The following is a 22,604-nucleotide window of genomic DNA, read 5'->3' on the forward strand; positions in this document are numbered from 1 at the left end:
AGCGCCAGCAGATCAGGCCTGCCATGCCCCTAGGCCCGAACCCTATCCCTAGGCTGGGTTGTTAGGTTTCCGTTCCCTGGGGCCTGGCCCCCAAGCCCTCCATATTGGGGATCCCCAAGCCACATCCCAGGACTTCTCCTGTCTGCAACCACCCCCCCCCCCACCGCCCTAGGAGGATACCTCACCATTTGGAGATGCACAAAACCCTCAGAGCAGAAGAAACCCGCATGCCCCCCTGAGGCCACCCCCACCATTGGTGCCCCCCCAACAGGGCCACACACCGGGAGCCTGACCCTCAGCCTGACCCCCTCCCTCAACTCTGCCCCCAGGATGCTCGCCTCAGCGGAGGCCCACTGGGGAGCGTCGTGTGCCTGGCCCGCGGTCCCCCACGGTCACAACACGCACCTAGCTAGAAAGTGCTGCAGACACCGGGTGCGTGACCGGCACGGATCGCCGCCCGATGCTGGTCCATTCTCACAAGTTTTCTGCCCAAATTGATGTCAATTTGGGCAGAAAGCTCGTGAGAACTGGCCAGAATCCCTTGGCGAACTCACTTCTAGCTGCGAGTGCCTTCAGGGAAGCTACCTGGACTGGCCCATGGTCCTGAGTGGTCGCGGCCCAAACCCTGCGAGAAAGCGCGCTAAATGCCAGGTGACTGCATGGCCGGAATATCCTTGAACACCTGCCAACCCTGCCCTCTACTCGGCTCCCTCAGAGCCCACTTCTGTGCTGGCAGATCAGGCCTGCTATGCCCTTGAGGCCCTAACAATAAACCCAGGCTGTCTTTGGGCTTCTGTCCCCAGAGCCCTGGCCCCCAAGTCCTCCATATTGGGGACCCCTGAGCCACTCCCCAGGATGTGGCATACATATATACACAATGGAGTATTATTCAGCCATACAAAAGAATAAAATCTTTCCATTTCCAATGACATAGGTGGAGGTAGAGAGTGTAATTCTAAGTGAAAGAAGTCGGAGAAAGACAAATATATTTCATTCAGATGTGGAATTTAAGAAACAAAACATACACGGGGCAAAAAAGAGAGCAAGACAAAACAACAAACAGACTCTCAACTATAGAGAAGAAAGTGATGGTTACCAGTGGAAAGGTGCATGGGGAGACTGGTGAAATAGGTGATCAGCACCAGGTGATTAAAATAAAAACTTAAAAAAAAAAAGGAAAAAAAGATAAGGAGTCATTTAATTTACCTTTGGTTTTTTGGGCAGGGATTTGGAGTACATGGATCCTTTGATATGCATGATCCAAACTCAAACTGATGGTCTTGGAGGCCCACACAGCGAGCAATGCAGGCACTGGGGTAAGTGCGGCCATTCTGCCCACACACAGGGACGAACTGATCTGCACAGTTACAGGGCAGACCTGTGGAAGAGGACACAGATTCAATGCTGGCTACTTATACGTTCTCCTGCCCATATTTCCTAATTAACATTGAACTCTTAAGTTAAAATAGCATTGTGAATTAAGTTCAGGAAAAGGCATCCCTCTAATCTCTGAGAGTGCTTTTAAAGACCACAAGGCTCTGAAAAGCCATTTGTCTGCATAATGGCTTTCCTTTGTTGCATTTATTGCCAGCAAATTGAGGGCTTCCAGACCTTGACCCCAGAGGTAGAGACCCATGTAAACAAAGCTATAGGTAGGAAAAGTAAAGAATGCTCCTCCCAATCTAGTGAATAACCTAGAATTTAGATGTCTGAAGTCTGGCTTGGGAGATTTCTGGAATGTTAAAGGGTCATACCAAAAGAATAAGAAAGTAACTTGGGTAATTACTGTAATTTTGAGACTTAGAAGTGTTTATGAGCATCAGTCAAGAACACTGCTTTCTTGACATTACTATGCTTTATTCTGTTGGGTTATGCTCCAGTAAGCAAACAGGCCAGTGAGATGCGATGCTCTTTTCTTGAGAAGCAGCCACAGCTGTTGACAGCAACAGCAGGGTCTCTTGCTATCTACTGGGATCTGCTTTGCTCCAGATCTTTGAAATACCCTTGGTTCTGGGTAAAGACGAGCCAGGTAGCCCCCTAAATTTACCCCATTTCATGCAGCTGCAGCATTAAGTTGATTCTTCTTTCTAGGGAGTTGGTATGGCACATGGAGAGGGACGAGAAGAGAACTGATTAGGGATTTACTGGTCTACCTCCAGCCCATGAAAATAAAAAGGATATCAGAAATAAGAAGTACACAGAAGGCTGCTAGGGAAGTAAAGGCAGGACTAACCCCACCCCACCCTCTACCTATCCTGAGTACCAATCTTGATGTTTTATTGTCATTCTTGTTGTTGTTATCCTTATTATTACCCTTTATTTGCTTGTTTTGATGAGGGCAATTCATTCTGCTTAGAGAAACCATAAAACCACTGGGGATGAAGAATTAATTAAAGATTTTTATAGAAAACTACTTATTTATTTATTTAATTTACTTATTAACTTACTTATATCCAAATGTATTTGGAAGATGAACTTTACAACTAGCAGGACTCTTTTTCCCTGTGGTGTGTAGCCCCTCATATCCTGGGATAAATTAAGGTAATGACTGTTTAGCTAACAGACTCTAAAGAGATTTTATTGGCCACAAAGTGTACCTCATTTTTTGGGACTCAGATACTGCCGCAGTCCAAACACAACCCAGAAGTGTTCATAAAAATGCCTAAGTCTCAAAATTGCAATAATTTCCCAAGTTCTTGTTCTTCCCCTTCTCTAAGGAGATGAAGAGTGGAACATAACGAGTTTGCAACCTTTGTCTTTACCTTGGTTTTGGTATTACCCTTTGACAGTCCAGAAATCCCCCAAGCCAGACTTTAAACCTCTAATTTCTAGATTTTATACACTAGATTGGAAGGAGCATTCTTTACTTTTCCTACCTATAGCTTTATTATAGGGGTCTCCACTGAATGAACTAGTAAGCTAAGGCAGGACAGGGAAAAGGTGATGAGAAAAACGTTACAACACAGACTAACTTAGAAAATACATTTTCTAACATAACGGTAGGGGTAGGGGTGGATTTTAGTAGGTAGCAAAGTTTCATTTTACCAAAACTGTCCCAGTCACTGGCCCTGTTCTTTTAACCCATGGAATTTCAGAGTGTCAGTGCTAGAAGGGTCCTAGGAAATCATTTAGTTTAATGCCTTCAATTCACAGAGGAAGAAACAGATCCAGAGAGGGAAAGTACCTTGTTCTCAGATTATGTATTTATTTTACCGTGTACATCTGCAGTTATGGCAAGAGCAGTGAAGCTGCCTTGAAGGGAAACGGGTACAAAGGGATGATGGCCGCTAAGGGCTGCTTCTGGGTGGCTGTGGTTACCTGTGAAGGTGCGCCGGTCATCTTCTGAACTGTGCTCACTGAGGCACAGGCGGGTAGAACACACCAAATTGCCAGCAAAACAAGAACAGATATTGCAGTCAATGTTAAAGGAGGTCCCATGACCTAAGGAAAGGAGAAATAAAATGTTGCTCCATTTCATGCATTTATAAATAAATCATATATTAACAATTTAATAGTTTAAAAAGGTTTAAAATAGAAATTCTTGAAAGATGACTTCTGAATATACAAACTGAGAAACTAAATCTGTAATATTTATATTTTCATGCTTATCTCCCACCATTTCTCTCCAAACCCCTGAAGTGCTAGTCTTACCAGACTGCTCCCTGTTCTTTGAGAACGTTTCTGGCTGCCCCTCTTGCCTGACATGCTCCTCTCTTCCTTCTGGAACTTCAGTCATCTCTCCACAATCAGCCCTAATGCCATCTTTGAACTGAAGACTCTCCTGAGGCCCTGGCGGAATGACTAGGTCCTTGAAGAGCACTGGGTCTGCTCCTTTTGTGGCTCTAATTCTCCCCCATCTGATCATGTACAACATGACCTGAATCCCTCATCCCAGTTTCAGCCCCATAAGGTGCTACTATGTTCTTCTGTAAAGAGCAGGCATTTAATCATTAGAAGTCTATGGAAGGAATGAATTTGTTTATCCTCAGATATCTTGTGATACAAGGTACCTACCTTAGATTTTGGCTAAGTAGAATATGGATCAAAAAATGAAAACCTGACTTGTTCTAGGGCAGACATGTGCCGGCTCTTTTTAGCCAAAAGCACCCTTCTTTCAAATAAGATCTCACACAGAAGAGTAAACCAAGAGGCATACAAAAGCTGAACTACCCTGGCTGATGGGCATGGGTGATGTAGGAGTGCGAGTAGCAGAGTGAACAGCTGTGGGGGAGCACATTCTCAAAAGTAGTATTTTTTCCCCACAATTTTTGAGGTTGTATATTGACAGAATGGTTGTTAGGGCTATAAGCAAAACCTGGTTAAGGAAGCAATAAGAAAGCAAGACCCTCAGACTTTTAGAGAGGGCATCAAAGGGTGGCACTTGTTCATGTGCTGTCTCCCAATGCCTAGTCAATAGTTCGCTTTCCACAACGTCCAACTCTGACTTTTACTTCTCGTAAAGAGACATAATTGAGGAAGGAATGGGAAGGAGCACACCTGTGTCTTTGCCTGTGGAGGTCAAGGGCTTTGGAGTCAGATAGGCCCGGGACTGAGTTCTTCTTTAGTCACTTACTAGCTGGGTGACTTCTCTGAGCATCATCTTCCTCACAACAACACAGAAATCAAAGAACAACTGGAAGGGTCACATGAGATAACACAGGCCAAAACTTAGCATAGTGCTTGGCACACAATTAAAAGTTCAGTAGTTGTTTTTTTATTTTTTAAAGATTTTATTTATTTATTTGACAGGCAGAGATCACAAGTAGGCTGAGAGGCGGGCAGAGAGAGAGGAAGGGAAGCAGGTTCCCTTGGGGCGCCCAGGTGCCCCAAAAGTTCAGTAGTATTAATTGTTATTAGCTATTAGTCCATTTTTGAGGAGGCTCCTAAGAGGGTTCCTTAGAAGTCCTGGTGTTCTATACAGTACAGTTTGGAAAATACTGGCCTGGAGGATCTGATTTGTAGACCTAACTCTTTGGTGGGAATCTATCCAATGTTCTTCCTACAAAGTTAAGATAACTAATCTCATATTAAAAACAGAAAGCAAATAAGTATAGCTCAAGACTCACTTTTTCTTTTTCCTCCAACAATACATGACTTCTGAAGATCTATACAGTGCATCTCTATACAATTTTCCAAGAGTCCACTTTGTCCACATGAGCAAATTTTGTAACAACCAACTTCCCCAGCAGATGATGGCACCTGAATTAGTGTCCCTTGACGGACGATGAAGTCAGAGGCTTCTCCTAATTTGCAACCTGTACAAACAAAAATAAGCTGAGAGAGATGGTATTGTGCCATGACACTGTGTTATGACATTAGATATATTTTACATTGGTCTCATAGGTATTGTGTGGCTACTAAAGATTATGTAATAGAACTTTCACTAAGTCAAAGAACTGGTCTGGTTCATGGACCGAAACATATCCTCTCAAATGGAAAATGCCATGTTCCATAAGATGGTAGTGATTATGGACCTATACCCCAGAGTTAGCTATAGTTCAGTATAAAAATGCTGTAAGATATGTATTTTTTTTATTGCTTTGGGCTTATCAAGGATATTTTTAAAAATCACAGGTATTTTAAAAATGGACTATGGAAACTTCTTGGTCAGGAAAACTTTTACGGATAGAATATAAGGATATCATAAATTCAAGAAAAGCTGAATACTTCATTGGGCTTAAGGAAAATCCATTCATTTCCAATTTTAACAAAATTTATCTTGACTGATATATTCTGGTATTATACAAATATTATAGATAATCCTTTGAGACATCATGCTTATTTAATTTAATCTTCTATTCCTTATTACTTCAAGATATTTTAAAATGGTGATTTTAACAGGACAAAGAAACATTTTCAATTGGGAAATAAATAAAAGGAAGCAAAACGTTGCCCACTGTACCCTAAAGGGATGCACAAAGAAAGACTATCAAAATTCAATGGGATAAGCATTTCTTATTCAAGAGGCTTCCTGCATTAAAAAAAAATTAGTGAGGTGCCTGGGTGGCTCCCTGGGTTAAGCCTCTGCCTTCAGCTCAGGTCACGATCTCAGGGTCCTGGAACTGAGCCCCGCATTGGGTTCTCTGCTCGATGGGGAGTCTGCTCCCCCCCGCACCTGCCTGCCTCTGCCTACTTATGATCTCTCTCTCTGTCAAGTAAATAAATAAAATCTTTAAGAAATAAAATATTTTTAGAAATAAAATAAAAAAGTCATAAAATTACATGTATCTTTCTTTAGAAAAGATTTTATTTTTATTTATTTATTTATTGTGAGCTTACTCCAAAGAGTATCCCTGTACAGAAACATCAGCAGCACAAATCCATACCCACTCCACAACCATGCTCATCTACCTCTTACCTTGAACACAAGAGTATGGAAGACAGGGATCTCCAGATGGACACCCCTTCCGGTTAACCTCACAGAGCTCATTAGCAGGGCAAGGATTTGGATTACAGGGATGAGTGACCTCTTCTACAATGTTACCCAAAGTACTGGGCCCTGAAAAACCAAACACAGATCAGTTTAACCAACCCAAAAAGGTAACAGAGGTCTGTAAATTATCTGAATTAGTTATGGCTAGAATAAACAGAAAGCAAGGCCTGATTCCAGGAAACTATTAAAACACACAGATTCTCTGATAATTTGTATAATTTGAATTTAGTATAAACATATATACATTTATTCACCTGTTTATTTACTGGGTATTTATGATATGCTGGAAAAAGTTCTGAGCACTGGAGATATAGTAGTGAACAAAACTGACAAATCCCTAATGTAGAATTTATATTCTATTTGGGAAAGAGACAATAAACAGACTGGGGATATGTGTGTCTCTGTGTATAAAAATAAAAAAGTCACCTAATGATAAATAATAAGTAGTATAAAGGAATGGAAAGTGACAAGTATACATTGGGTAGAGTGGTCAAATAGGTGCTTATGCCTAAGAGGAATAACTTGGCACATTTTACTATAAACGACAATAATTCACTATGGAAAGATGGATCCCGTACCATGATTATATTTGTCACCTTATAAAATAATGACCATGGAAGAGTCTCACTTTATATTAAGCATATATGATATTTAAAGAGAGTACTAAAATTCAAACAAAAACAGTTTTTTAACTTTTTTCCTTCTACACATATATTTCACTGCTGTAATAGAGTCTAGGCTTGTGAATACATTAGCTTTACTTGATTTTAGGCCAGACTCACACTGTAGGGTTAAGAAAGGTATAAGTGTTCTTAGACTTCATCTAGTCTAGCCTTTCTGAGGCAGAAAGAGGTGATCTGTCCAAAGTCACAGAGGTCTATACTCTAGTCTAATGCTCTTGTTTGTTTTGTTTTGTTATACTGATCATAAAGGCTGAGGGACATAGTTTTTTGGCCTTAAGAAAATGTGGCTGATATTACTAGCTGCACATCTAGCATCCACTCTTCTCTTTCTGCTTACTAATAATAGTGTGACAATGGGTCCATAGCTAAAATGATCATCTTTCTCGGTTTCCCTTACAGCTAGGGTGGTTTTCCCTTACACTAGGATATGGTGGCTAGATTTCTAGGAGCCATGTCAGGACAATAAAGTACCTGAAGTAACCTTGATGATGGAAGCGAAACACTAAGGAGAATGCAGAAAGCAAAAAGAGACTGGACTCTGGACGGTGGAACCACTCTAACAGCCCTGGACTATTTATTTCTGGGCTCCCCTTTACGTTTACCTATTGTTCTGTTTATTTGCAGTAGAACTTAGTCATATGCAACACAAGAGAACAAAGCAATCAGGAACTGAATTCAAGGTCTGCCTTTCCAGACAGCCTGGGGCACTAACGCCCTCTGGAGGCATCCTAGACACTTGCACTACCGCTACTACAATACAGGGTGTGTATGAGTTCTTCTCATTGTCCCTCTGGTTTCCACCACCCAAGGTCACCTCCTGCTGAGAAACTCAGCTCCAGGATCCCTCAGTGAGATACCAACTTACTCTTCTAGCTCTTGGCCTAGCTCTTGGCAGGAGTATTTTGGCAGAGACAAAAGTTCCATTTCCATATACTAAGTCAGACCATCATTCCTTACTCCCTATTTGGTAGATCTATCTAAGCCGATGCCTGGCTCAGGTCCACTAATGTTCTAATTACAAAAAGCTGAAGATTCCCTGGGGGGAAATTCCACTTCCTGGTCAAATCATGGCAAGGGGACAGCAATAATATGGAGCTATTATCTATGATGTTTGCCCCAGATTCACTGCTTACAATTCCTGATTGACAATACTTCATCATTTCCTCAGACTGATAAGATAGTCACTTGGGCTTATATGTTTTAAGATGACAATTCTTTCCAGGGCCAAAAAGGCCAAGCAAATAAGATAAGAGTCTGCAACTGAGATAGAATCATTAAACCACACATTCACAACAGATATATGTTTATCCAAAGCAAACATGAAGGGCAGAGATGGAAGGCAGAAACACTTGAAATCTTAAAAAACAAAGTACTTACTGAGGTATGTATCCAAAGGTATACAATTCTCTAGGTCATCTGTAGGTGACAGAAGCTCACAAATACTTTCAGCTGTGTGGTCTTCAGGGAATTTGTTCTGGTCTCCACATTTCTTCAGAATCTCCACACAGTCTGACCTTAAGAAGAAAAACACACACAAATTTAGGGTTCAAGGAACCTCCTCATGTTGTCTAGTCAGTATCAATCCTGTTTCTGAAGCCTTCCAGAAGGTGAGTTTTCATAACAACATTTTACCATTTTACAATTGTCAGAGTAATGGCAAAAAAACCCCAGGAGTCATAGACTACCTCAGGTTGCAGAGTAATAAGTAATGTATTACACTAGCAAAGCATCCCTTTCTCTTACCTGAGATCAAAGGCCTTGCTCAAATTTTATGCTCATACTGTTACTACCATCAGTGTGGCCTGTCCCCGTCTTTGAAAGGAAATTAAACTAGACTAGTCTGATGTGCTCTTTGCAAAATCATACATCTGTTCTTTCAGGATATTATACTTACTTGCTTCTTACTCCCTCCCTCCCCTTCTCTTTTAAAATATCTTTTTTTCTTAAAGATTTTATTTATTTGACAAAGAGAGACAGAGTGAGAGAGGGAACACAAGTAGGGGGAGTGAGAAAGGGAGAAGCAGGCTTCCCACTGAGCAGGGAGCCTGATGCGGGGCTCGATCCCAGGACCCCGGGATCACAACCCCAGCCGAAGGCAGACATTTAATGACTGAGCCACCCAGGCACCTCTTTAAATATCTTTTTGTTATCAATGTTAAGGTGATAACACCTAGAAAGTACACTACTTTAAAATTTCTCAGTCTTAAAAGGGATTTGACTCCTTTTCTGTAAGTTCTTATGCAAGAGTCAATAATTTCCCACTGGTTGCCTCTTGTCACCCAAGTTACTCCCCATCTTTCCCCTTATTCAAGTCATTGCCAAGTCATGCCACAGAATATATCTGGACCCTGTTTAAAGCTGAAATGATCTGTAATCAGTCATCAAGTGCCCAGTGGCACCAAGAAACACACCAACAGCTTAGGGGCTGGATAGTAACTTGGTTTTTAGAAAAGCTTTTTTGAAAAATAGATGTTGAAGATCAGCTGGCATGGGTTACTACATGGCTAATGCTTCTGGTTTCACCCAGGATAGCAGCTTTCATCTTTATTTTATCCTATATCTCCTAAGCAAACCGTTCATAAAATGCTCACTAGAAATAGGCCCCAATGACTATATTCACTAACTCCCTCACTCATTAAACAGTATGGAACACCTACTGGGTGTCAGAATTTTGCTAATCCCTGAAGAAGAGAAGAAGAGAAAAGAGGAGACAAGAAAAATAAGTCATAAAGAATAAATTCAAGGAGGGCGCCTAGGTGGCTCAGTGTCTTAAAGCCTCTGCCTTCAGCTCAGGTCATGATCCCAGGGTCCTGGGATCGAGCCCTGCATCGGGCTCTCTGCTCAGTGGGGAGCCTGCTTTCTCCTCTCTCTGCCTGCTTCTCTGTCTACTTGTGATCTCCGTCTGTCAAATGAATAAATAAAATCTTAAAAAAAAACAAACTCAAGGAGAGCAAAGTCTAACAGAATATAAGTACACAAATTAAAATATAAAAATAGAATTATTGAAGGCACTTGACAAATGTTTCTGAAACTAAATTGTATAAGAGAAGTTCAGATGAAGGTCTACAGAAGTTTGTAGGAAGGATAAATTACTATTAGCTGGAGAGAGCTGGGAAGATTCCATGGGAATGACTGGCATTTGAGAGAGGCTAAGAGAGACAGGAGATGGAAGAGTATTTCAAGCAGAGGAGGAAAAAGCGAGAAAGCATTTGACATGTGCGGAGGATGGGCAAAGGGAAGTGGTGGGAGAGAAAACTCTAAATACAGGCTGCAGTTTAGACCATCACCTGAAACAAGACTGGAGAGTCATTACGAGGGAAGAAACTTACTTGCAAATAATACTTCCCCGGGATTTACTATGACAAGGTTTAATCTGCAGTGAACAAGCGACTGCTTTCCACATTTCTGGCTGGCACTTCTTAATGTCAAGAACAGGTATGTTGATAAATGGCATCTTTATGCTTCCTTTCTCCCACAGCTTCATGTCATTCATGGCTCCTTGATCTGACTGAGCATTACAACTCCTGAAAAGTTCTGTTGGCCTAAAAAGAAAAAATCCAGAAAAAATCAAGAGGAAATTATTTTCTAGAGAGAAGTTAATAGTTAAGATCCTGACATATATACAAAATATAGTAAGAAAATCTGATTTTCTTAAAGAAAGTATATATAATGCATCAAAGGATATCAGCTTTGAATGTATGGGGGTTATTTTGATGTCATCTCTGGTGAAAGACCCTTGAAAGCTTTTTTGCCCATTTTTTTTTTAATTGCGTTGTGGTTTTTTTTTTAAGATTTTATTTCTTGGGTGACTGGGTGGCTCCGTTGGTTGAGCAACTGCTTTCGGCTCTGGTCATGATCCTGGAGTCCCAGGATTGAGTCCTGCATTGGGCTTCCTGCTCGGCAGGGAGTCTGCTTCTCCTGCTGACCTCTCTCTTCTCATGCTCTCTCATTTCTCTCTCTCTCTCTCAAATAAATAAATAAAATCTATTAAAAAAAGATTTTATTTATTTATCTGACAAGAGAAAGAGAGACCACAGCAGGGGAAATAGCAGGCAGAGGGAGAGGGAGAAGCAGGCTCCCTGCTCAGCAAAGAGCCTGATGTGGGGCTCGATCCCAGGACTCTGGGATCATGACCTGAGCCAAAGGCACATGCTTAACCAACTAGGCCACCCAAGCGCCCCAAGGGTTGTTTGATTTTTTAATTGTGAGTATGGGAGTTATTTATATATTTTGGGTACAAGCCCTTTGTCAAATATATGTGTGACTGTTAAGTGTGCACATGTGATACACTGAATATTTTCTCTCAAACTGTGGCCTGCCTTTTCAAATCTTAAATGGTGTCTTTTGGTGAATAAGTGTTTACTGTTGAACCCTAACTCATTCATGTTTTCTTTTTTAATTAGCGCATTTTGTCTCCTGTCTACAAAATCTTTATACCAAGTTTGTCAAGATAGTCTCCTATATTTTCTTCTAGACGTTTTATATTTTCATCTTTTATGTTTTATTCTATGACCCATCCTAAATTAATTAATTAATTTTATTGACTTATTTATTGAGAGAGAGAACAGGTAGGAGGCGGAGAGGGAGAGAGAATATCAAGCAGACTCCATGATGAGCATGCCACCCTACGTGGGGTTCCACCCCAGTACCCTGGGATCATGATGCTTAGCTCACTGACACACCCCAAGTGCCTCTAATTTGTGTTGCTTTATAACAAGTCTTAAAATCAGGTATTCTAAGTTCTCTAAAAATTTTTAAAAAATTATTTTAGCTGGGGCACCTGGATGGCTCAGTGGGTTAAGTCTCTGCCTTCGGCTCAGGTCATGGTCTCAGGGTCCTGGGATCGAGCCCTGCATCGGGCTCTCAGCTCATCAGGGAGCCTGCTTCCCCCCACCCCCCCTCACCCCCGCCGCCTGCCTACTTGTGATCTGTCAAATAAATAAATAAGTAAAATCTTAAAACAATTATTTTAGCTATTTTAGGTCCTTTGTAGTTTCATTTGAATTTCAGAATTAGTCTGGCAATTTCAATCTTAAAAAAGTCCGCTGGGATTTTGATTGGGATTGCACTGAATCTAGAGATCAGTTTCAGGAGAATTAACACCTTAACAATATTGAGTCTTCTAAACCATAAACAGGGCACCTCTCTCCGTTTATTCACTGTCTTTAATTTCTCTCTGCGAAGTTTTCTGGTCCTCGATATACAGTTTTTTCACCTCTTTTGTTAAATTTACCCTAAGTATCTCATGTTTTTTGATGAGATTTTGTAAATTTGTATTTTTTTAAGAAATTTATTTTTTTTTAAGATTTTATTTATTTATTTGACAGACAGAGATCTTAAGTAGGCAGAGTGGCAGGCAGACAGAGAGAGGAGGAAGCAGTCTCCCTGCTAAGCAGAGGAGCCCGATGTGGGGCTTGATCCCAGGTCCCTGGGATCATGACCTGAGCCGAAGGCAGAGGATTTAAGCCACTGAGTCACCCAGGTGCCCCAGTAAATTTGTATTTTTAAAATAAATTTCATTTTCCCATTGTTTGCTGCTAACATACAGAATTGCAGTTGGCTTTTCTACATTAACCTTGTATACTGTCACTTTGTTAAATTTAAGGATTTATAGGGAGTTTGTTTGCAGATTTGGGTGCAAGTCCTTTTGTGGTTCCCACCTTTCTGGGGTTTTCTACTCCTATATCTAGCCACCCGGGCAGCCCTAAACTCTGATCTCTAGCTCCTCAGCCCAAGACTGCTGCTTTTTGCTTGAATTCTTTATGCCATGTGAGGGGGCTGAGGGTGCCCATGAAGGAAAAACTGGATAAATGTGGCCCTCATGCAGCGTAGTTTCGATGTCTCATGAGATACAGCCCCTCCTGTTTTTGGTCACTCTCTACCACCTCCAAAACAATACTTTTTTCATATTTTGTACAGAGTTCATAATTGTACTTGCAGAAGTATTAGTTTGATACAAACTACTCCACTATCCTCAGAAGCCAGACTATAAGTCCAAGTTTAACTTCAAACATTTCATAGGTTTCAAATTTACCCAATCTCTAAACCAGGTCCTTACTGGCTAATACTCTATCACCAGCTGTAAAGATATCTCAGTTTTCTTACTCGAAATAATACTCTGAATACCTTTTTAAAAAAATATTCTGAATACTTTTAAAAGAACAGGATTTATGTCCTTTTGAACTTCTGTCTGGCCCAACTGAATGATTCTTTCCCCCTTTGCCCCCTTGATCTCCAGACTGTAGCTCACAAAACCAGCCCCCTCTTGCTTAGAAACTGTCTCTCTGCCTTCTCTGATATGGTGTTCTCTATGCCTCTGGATGTCTTTTTGTTTTCTTCACTGTTTGTTCAGGCATTCAGTTTTTGGCCATAGTTTTTCTGACCATACTTGATACCTCAAGAAAATACAAATAAGACAATATTTTTGTATGAAATAGGGAACTGAGTGGGACTTCCAGACTGGTTGAAGCAAACTGTTCAAAAGAGGGCAGTTGATGACCAAATTGTTTACCGTGATTTATTCTGCAATGTATTGTTTCCACTGGTTGTGTAATAGAAGGAAGAGGGGAAGAATGGTAGACTGAGGCAGAAAAGGTTCTTTGAATTCTAGATGCTTTAAGTATCACTAGGCCAGAAGGAACTTTGTTATGGTGCTTCCTTTCCCAGAGGTGATTTACTGGATAGATTACAGCATTTAAAGATGAAATCATAAAAAAAAAATACTACTTCCTTTTAACTTAGCATCAGAGGAGGGAGGAGTCAAGATGGCGGAGAAGTAGCAGGCTGAGACTACATCAGGTAGCAGGAGATCAGCTCGATAGCTTATCTAAACATTACAAACACCTACAAATCCAATGGGAGATTGAAGAGAAGAAGAACAGCAATTCTAGAAACAGAAAATCAACCACTTTCTGAAAGGTAGGACCGGCGGAGAAGTGAATCTAACTTAGCATCGGAGTAAAAATCAGAGTAAAGTGGTCTTTTCACTTATTTAAGAAAAAGATAATGATAAAATACTTCCTTCCATGTACAATAGTTTACTCCTACCTGTTGTTAAAATTTGTACAGTAAGTAAGATTTCTACAGCCCAACTGGCAAGGTTCCCGAACATCTGCTAAACAGGTCAACATGGACACTTCCACTGGATTATATTCACAAAAACGATCAAATTCTTGCCAACTCTGTGTATTGCCCCAGCTCATGCTATAAAGTTTAGTGCACAGTTCTCTGAAACAAAGGCACAAATGCAGAAACACAGATGAGCCAAATGAATAAATAATTTGATTTGCATAAAACTCAAATTCTATGAACTATACTTCAGAATGTAAATGAGAAAAAACTTACAAAAACCAAAAGACTCAAATTTATCTCCTAGAATTTAGAGCCATAAACAGTGAACTCTTCCATGAAAATCTTCACCTTGTTTTATCATCTATATCTTTCCATTTTCCCATGATTGCTACAAAGCTCAGTGCTAAATGTAATGTTTAATTACAGTATTTGTACATCCTTATTCTTGGCACAGTTACTTGTTCTATATTTCTGATCTCTCTCTTACCTTTATGTAAAGTAAGGTAAGGCATATGGTTTTGCATTCATAAAGATAGATTCCCCTATATTTATATTTCAATCACAGGAGGTAAAACTGTGACATGGTCCTCAGATTTAAGAAGGTTTACAGACTTAGGGTTCATTAGTTTCTCCCTAAAAAGTTATCCCAAAGCCACTTATATTCCTAAAGATAGGCCAAGGCAGTCTACATGTAAAAGCTTATGAATTCCAAGGCTTCTATATACTATTGTAGTTCATATATGACAATCTTATTTGCAGTACTCAATGATTACAAAGCAACTTGCATATGACTAAAATGGTATCAATACCATTTCCAAACTAATTTCACATTAGTTTAATTTTTAAAATTTATAATTTTAATATAATATAATTGTAATAAAAATGTAAAAAAAAACATGTAGTATAAAATATAATACTCCCAAAATACGCAAATTCACAGGTAAAAATTCTCCATTCCTGCCACATTTTATTTGACTTTCATAATTAACCCAATTAGGAAGATGTTTTTACTTTGATAATTTTGCTCATTCACTCTGCTGATGTTTACTGAGTGCCTATTTTGTGTTAGACCCTGTTCAAGGCACTGGATATATCACAGTAAATAGGGGAGATAAAGTCCCTGCTCTCCATGGAGCTTATCCATCTTTGAGATAAGGAAGGTGCAACTGAGTTAAATTCTGTACCTTGAGCTGGAAACCAGTCCTTTCTCTAGTCCTGAACTTTCTCTATGACCTTCAATAGACTGTTCAATAACATCTCAGAAAATTAGTTTTCTACATATATGCAGGAATTATACAAACCAACACCAATCATAACATGGAAATAAACCAAAAAACCCTACATCAAGGTAAGGTAGGGCAAAGTGTTTCTTAGTGAAGTTCTTCTAGACGACACAGCATTTCCAATCTCCAGTGACTTTAGGGCATAAATACTTTTAAGGACATTCAAAGAATTACTCAGCATCCCTCCCATAAATACATTTAATTCCTATCAGCAATCAAATTCTCTTAATTACCGGACCAACTTAACTTCTCTTTAAGCTCTTCTGTTAATTTTCTTCGGATATCTTCCAGTTGTTTTTTTTAACTATCTTTGGTGTTTGAGGAGTTACTCTAGGCAAAATTTTTGCTAAAGGTCCATTCAGTTTTAGGAAAAACTGTTTCACTCATGGTAGGTAATATTTCAGGATTTTTAGTAATATGCGGTCCATTTTCACCTAAAATATCCCTAATAAAGTAAACTTCTAGTTCACCTGTGTTCTACCATGACCTTAGTTGCCTCCATTTATTCTTGTTTCTAGATTGTTTCTTCTGTCTTATATTTGTGTAATTTTTCCCTAAGTGTATCATCCAAATGAATGCCAACACACTGCTATCTAACTTGGGGTCTAAGTGCCAACCCAGATCATTCACCAATATATACAAAAGGTCAGTTACTGTTCAAAGTTTCATAATTTAACAAAGAGAATGTCCCTTAGAGGTTACATCACAACATCTTCTAAACTGTAAGCTTACCTAATGATAGCCTTGAGGGTAGAATCCATGTTGCATCATCTTTAAATATTTATTGCCCTGATAATGTTAATCCTCTATACCCCCAATACAGTTCTTTTTAGCAATGTTCAAAAACAATGTCTTATATACACATGACACTCAATAAATATTTGCTGGATGAAAGAAAGATTTTACATCTTCTAAACTCTTAAGTCTACACAATGCAAAAACATAATGTACATTTGCTAGACTTAAAATCACTAAGTAAAATGCTATTTTCTACTAGTTTTAATAAAGGAAAATGAGATACTGACCTACATGTTGACGTGTTTGCTTTAGAACAACAATGCAATTTAGCTCCATCGAGGCCCGTAGAGGGAGGAGGGTGTAGAGTGACTCCAGGGTGAACAGACTGTGAGCTTTCAAGAAAACACTGCCAAAGAGGATCCTGAGGCAAAGGCTGGGTCTTACAACCCTCGATGAGGCCATCCACAATCTCCATCTCTGTTTTCTTAGACATCAGAATTCTCTTGCAGGCATTTTGGCAAGCATGGTCCTCAGCTCTGTCACAGCAATATAAACCTACATTTTCAGAATATATGTGGCTTAATTAGCTGATTTTATGTCTATGCACTGCTCAGAACAGAAGAACATGGTGGTATCCTGGAAACACTACTACTCAGTCATATGTCAGTATTCGCAGTACACAGGGTCTACCAAATTCTCTCTCCATTATTTGCAGTCTAACAAATAACTGAAGAGCTAAAGATAGACAAGGTATCTATTACCAGAATTTATCACTGTCTCCAAACATGGGATCTTTAGCACCAATACTATACAAATGAAATGTCATCTCATCCTACACCTAGGAAGTCCTGACATGCAAAGTATCTTATGTTCCTGGAAAAGGTATTACAGATCAAACTGGAATTATTTCATGCTAGAAACAACTGCCTAAAAGGGACTGTGTTCTTGACAGAATGACAGAGATGACTAATTTCAATAGCAAAATCCACAAAAACCATATTCCATCACATTCTGGGATATAAAGCTTTCGTATATGTGTGCAAGTTAACTAAGTTGTAATTTATTTTTTTTAAGATTTTTTAATTTATTCATTTTAGAGAGAGAGAGGACTCGAGCAACAGAACAAGCAGAGGGGAGGGTCAGAGGGAAAGGGAGAAGTAGACTCCCTGAGGAGCAGCGTGACCACTGTGGGACTCAATCCTAGGTGCCTGGGATCATGACCTGAGCCTAAGGAGAAGCTTAACCTACTGAGCCACCCAGGCCCCCCAAGCTGTATTTAAATAATACAATAGCAAATTCTGACAAGACATCAGGTTGCTTCTGCCTTTAAAATGAATGAAGTTTGGGGTGCCTGGGTGGTGCCGTCAGTTAAACGTCAGACTTTTCGTTTTGGCCTAGGTAGGGATCTCAGGGTTGTGAGATCGAGTCTGCACTGCACTCAGTAGGGAGTCTGCTTAAAATTCTCTTTCCCTCTCCCTCTGGCCCTTTCCCCCATGCACACACCCCCTCTTTATCAAATAAATAAATCTAAAAAAAAAAAAAAAGAATGGGGATGCCTGGGTGGCTCAGTGATTAAGTGTCTGCTTTCAGCTCAGATCATGATCCTGGGGATCTGGGATCAAGTCGCACATCGGGCTCACTGCCCACTGAGGAGCCTGCTTCTCCTTCTGCCTGCTGCTCCCCCTGCTTGTGCTCACTCATACTCTCGCTTTCTCTCTCTCCAACAAATAAATAAATAAAATAAATCTTTAAATTAAATAAAATCTTTAAAATAAAAAAAATGAACAAAGGTTATCTGTGGCAAATGCTTCATCTTCTGATTTTCATCATATAGCCACACCACAGACTATTATAAGCATGAGAGTTCTGCTTTAGCTGCTGGACAAACAGGGCGCATATCACTGCCTCTGAGTTTACAAAAACAAGTCTTTCAGTATCCCAGGGTAAACAAAATTTTGGCATTGGCTTATAAATCTTGTAAGTGTTTTGTCGGTTTGGTTAATTAGTCAATTGCTTAAAGTTTGTTCACTTCTAAATGAAGAAAATGGGGCGCCTGGGTGGCTCAGTGGTTTAAGCCACTGACTTCGGCTTAGGTCATGATCTCAGGGTCCTGGGATCGAGTCCCACATCGGGCTCTCTCCTCAGCAGGGAGCCTGCTTCCCTCTCACTCTCTCTGCCTGCCTCTCTGCCTACTTGTGATCTCTCTCTGTCAAATAAATAAATAAAATCTTAAAAAAAAAAAAAAAATGAAGAAAATGGATTATAGGACATACAAAGCTGAGACTCTGAAGACCCCGTAAGGTGCAGGTTCATTAGGAGGTCCCGATTTTTCAAAGTATCGGAATCTCTTCTCATTTTTATGATGCTTTTATTGTAAAAGTAATAACTGTTCATTATAAAAATTCAAACATTATAAAAACATAAAATGGAATATGCATATAACTAAAAATGTATTATACCATACAGTTAGTTCTGCAACTTGACTATCTTCCTTACTATATCTTGGACTTCTTTTTACATAAACATGCTTTTTTCTTTATGTTGGTTATGAAGTATTGTTATTATACAGATACATAATTTATTTCATCAACTTTAATCATACCCTATTGATGGGTATTTGGGTTATTTCTAATTTTTCTTCATTACCATCAGTGTGGTAGCAAACATCCTTTACATGTGTATGTATAGTTTTGCAAATTTGTGAGTCTTCGTGAAGGATAAATTCTGAGAAATGGAATTGCTAGATTAAAAGGTCTGATCATTTGAAATTCTCATGGTCATAACCCAACTTCCTTTCAAAATATCCATACCAATGAATTCTCTCATCCCCAGAACAAAGAGTGCCTGCTTCCTTATACCCTTGACAGCTCTACCTTTCTTGGTTCCTTTCAGCTGTGATAATAATATGCAATCTAGGGCGCCTGGGTGGCTCAGTGGGTTAGGCCACTGCCTTCGACTCAGGTCAAGATCTTGGGGTCCTGGGATCGAGTCCCACATCGGGCTCTCTGCTCAGCAGCGAGCCTGCTTCCCTCTCTCTCTGCCTACCTCTCTGCCTACTTGTGATCTCTCTCTGTCAAATAAATAAATAAAATCTTTAAAAAAATAATAATAATATGCAATCTACCAAATCAAAACACTAAAGGAAGTCTGGTGTTTCCCAAATGACTGAGACTACAGATATCTACAAGAATTTACTTCCTTTTTTAAGTAGGCGCCACACCCAGCCAGCATGGAGCCCAATGGGGTGCTTGAACTCAACGATCCTGAGATCAAGACCTCAGCTGAGATCAAGAGTCAGACGCTTAAACAACTGACCAATGCAGATCTCCCAAGAATTTACTTCCTTTTTACAAATGATTTTACCAATGACTGAAATGAGAGGAATATGTTCATTTGACTTACTATCTGTTGGGTTCCTCATTGGATAAGATTGGGTATAATTGTTCACACAGTGTATTAACTGTGGGCTGATAGCGGCACAATAATTTTCCACTGCTTTGATCTGAGATGGACCAGGAGAAGAGTCTGTTCGAAAGATGGCTTGACAGTATTCTCGGCAGTTTGTGTGATGGCCTGCATAACTGCAACAAACGGAGCCCACTAGGGGGAAGAAAAGGAGATGATGTTGAAATGGAAATAGCCATTTGCTAACAATAAATCATCAGAATATTAATAGAACAATATGTACCTTTTTGAATTTGAGAAATAAAGCCACGGCACAGATCAAATCATCACTACTAGAGGCATAGCCATGAGGACCTTCAGGTGCTCGCTGGTGTTAAGAGAGTTAGTATTTGTGAGTGTATAGTCTATCTAGCACAGTGGTTCTCAGGAAGAGTGCGATCACCCCTCTGCATGTTTCTGGTTTTCACAATGACTTGGGGACCACTGCTGGCATTTACTGCATGGGGTTTGGGTTGTTCACTACTGTGCAACATACAGGGCCATCTCACAGAACCAAAGCAGTCTCCCAAAATGCCAATACTGCCCATGCCAAGAACCACTGGAACAGCTTCTTTTCATGTTAGATTTGTGGAGATTTACAAACAAAGCAAGGCAAATAAAACCAAAATAAAACCAAACCCAAAATGCTCCCCATTTATAAAACAGGACCAGTAAAAACTGGGATACCAGGCTCATTTCACATATTTGACAGTTATATAATTGTGTATCTTGAAAAAATTCTCAAAAGTTCTATTGCATTTGAACATCTCTAAGAACATGTCTAATTCGAAGTGGTCTTTACCACACAACTGATATTACCTGCTTTAATACTGAAAAGTAAAACCCACATTTGAAATACTTTTTTTGATTTGTGCATTTTTAGAAATCAAGGGGGGACCATCTCAGGTCACTGGGGGGACTAGATGAGTAGTTGGGGGTGCAGATGTGGGTTTTATACTGGGCAAGTGCAAGAGACCCACACAGGAGAGGTTAGAGGGTCTGTGAGAAGCTGAAGGGAACCCAGGTATGGCAGGAAACGGGTAAGAGGCAGGTAGGAAATCTCTTATAATTATTAGAAGTTATGGAGGAACCAGAATCAGGTTTCTGGTAAATTCCACCAACAAGGGAATGAGCAAGGAATTAGGCAACTTCCAGAAATAATGACAAGGATAAAATTATACACAAATTAAACTAGGACTGAACTGATACAGAATAGGTCTGTTTCCTGCATCAGGAAACTATTTAATACTTATTGTGCCACCTGTTTGTAACTTACAGTTACTACTCACTGTCTTCATTGCTGAACTGTTCAACAAAAAGAGTAATTAATGGCTACATGTATCACCATTAACCTTAGGATAAACTGAGGGGTGGGGTGGAGGATACTGAGGACAGAAGAGACAAGTGAGAAAAAGCCAAGGGTGCCCATCTTCTGATTCCTCCATTAGCCTGTTTTCCTTGCCAGTGTGGGAGGACAGAGATTACTATGAGAATGTCTTGGAAATCGTGAATTAGCCCTAATTAGAGAGGTTTAGAAGATAAAGTCTAGCCAGCTGATATTTCTCATCATACTTTGATACACTGAATTGCCAAGCTAATCCAAACAATTATTCTGTTCCTCAGCTGTGTCTTCCTAGCTGCAACTGCTCTCACTACTCCCTTCACCTGGGATGCCCTTCCTCCCATCTCCACTGTTGATATATTGTCCACCCTTCAAGGCCCAGCTCAGCTGCCAACTCCACAAAGTCAACTCTAAACACCCCTGCTGGATGTGATCCCTCCTTCCTCTGAACTCCCACAGCACTTTTATCAGGACACTATACCAATCCTGTGTCTGTCTCCCCAGAGCAAGTAGGCAGTAAATGTCTGCTGAATGAATTGGGAAGTAGTCCTTGCCAAGCACAACATTGTACCACCTGGGAATGCTTAATTTCTGGAAGTAATCCTATTAATTCAAGTAGGGCATGATCTTCCCATCTAACAGTCATATCTGCTTTGTAAAGCTACTGTTAAGACATAACAAGTGCCATAATTCATGAATAGCCTGCATACCACTGAGGAAAGAGCCTATCAAAATCCTGCTGGGCCTTCAGGCAGCTTACTAACAGCCCACGTCATAATGCCAGGACTTGGCAATACTTGTAACAGCTAAATCGTATTCTCTAAACTGTGTTTTGCTCTTTGGACTGCTCATATAACCATTGACAATATACTTACTTTCATTTCTGCTAATGCAACTGAAAAGAGCATTCTGTAAATTAAAGAAAAACAAGTTAACCACGATGCAGAATTTCTAATTTTATTCCACTTTATGGTTACAGGGAAATCAGAATATCAAGTTATTTAATTCTTCTCTAAATCCAAGGATGAGGACAAAGAAAGCTGAGATGGGACCCTGATGAAAAGGGAAACCATCTTCTAACACAATTATTGGGGGCCAAGATTCTCATCCTGAGCCATAAGATGATCACAATATAGCAAACCAAAGTAGTACCTGTGTATATGTGAGGTAACCTACAATGTATTGATCTCAAATATTTCTTGCAGTATATAAAAGAGCTCCCAGAAGGTAATATAATAAAAGGCATTTAGGGAAATAGAGATCTCATGTAACACTGCATTTTAGAGTGGAAAGGTCCTTAAAGATCACCTTTAATCCTTCTCAAACATGGCGATGCACAGAATCATGTGGGCTTTCTAAGCCTTACCCTACACTAAAGAATCACGAGCTGGGAATAAACCACAGAATCTACATATTAAATAAGTCTTCAAAGATAATTCTTATGTAACTGTTGAATCACAATATTGTATTCCTGAAACGAATATAACACTGTATGTTAACTATACTGGAGTTAGAATAAAAACAAAATGATGATTCTTATGTAACCACCTTGGGAAGCTGGGGAATCTCTACCATTTTAAAGATGAACAAACTGTTTCCCTCAGCAGTGG

The 22,604-nt window shown here is 39.9% G+C and overlaps 1 protein-coding gene across 7 annotated transcripts in view; it reads right to left on the minus strand.

The window, feature by feature from the left end:
• The window catches only part of RECK (reversion inducing cysteine rich protein with kazal motifs), a 79,336-nt gene that overhangs the window by 19,306 nt on the left and 37,426 nt on the right, over positions 1 to 22,604 (minus strand). For all 7 annotated transcript variants that reach the window (XR_006820887.1, XM_046023952.1, XM_046023951.1 and 4 more), the window contains 10 exons: positions 21,870 to 21,903; positions 19,611 to 19,808; positions 16,496 to 16,763; positions 14,164 to 14,343; positions 10,446 to 10,658; positions 8,494 to 8,630; positions 6,359 to 6,499; positions 5,067 to 5,255; positions 3,319 to 3,441; positions 1,207 to 1,378 (listed from right to left, as the gene is read on the minus strand). Coding sequence is in view for 6 of the 7 variants with exons in the window: in XM_046023952.1 (XP_045879908.1) it covers positions 1,207 to 1,378; positions 3,319 to 3,441; positions 5,067 to 5,255; positions 6,359 to 6,499; positions 8,494 to 8,630; positions 10,446 to 10,658; positions 14,164 to 14,343; positions 16,496 to 16,763; positions 19,611 to 19,808; positions 21,870 to 21,903 (1,655 nt within the window). In the remaining variant the exon portion in view is untranslated. The remainder of the gene's footprint in view (positions 1 to 1,206; positions 1,379 to 3,318; positions 3,442 to 5,066; positions 5,256 to 6,358; positions 6,500 to 8,493; positions 8,631 to 10,445; positions 10,659 to 14,163; positions 14,344 to 16,495; positions 16,764 to 19,610; positions 19,809 to 21,869; positions 21,904 to 22,604) is intronic.

The sequence above is a fragment of the Meles meles genome, chromosome 11, assembly GCF_922984935.1.
Source record: "Meles meles chromosome 11, mMelMel3.1 paternal haplotype, whole genome shotgun sequence".
Classification (NCBI taxonomy): Eukaryota; Metazoa; Chordata; class Mammalia; order Carnivora; family Mustelidae; genus Meles; species Meles meles.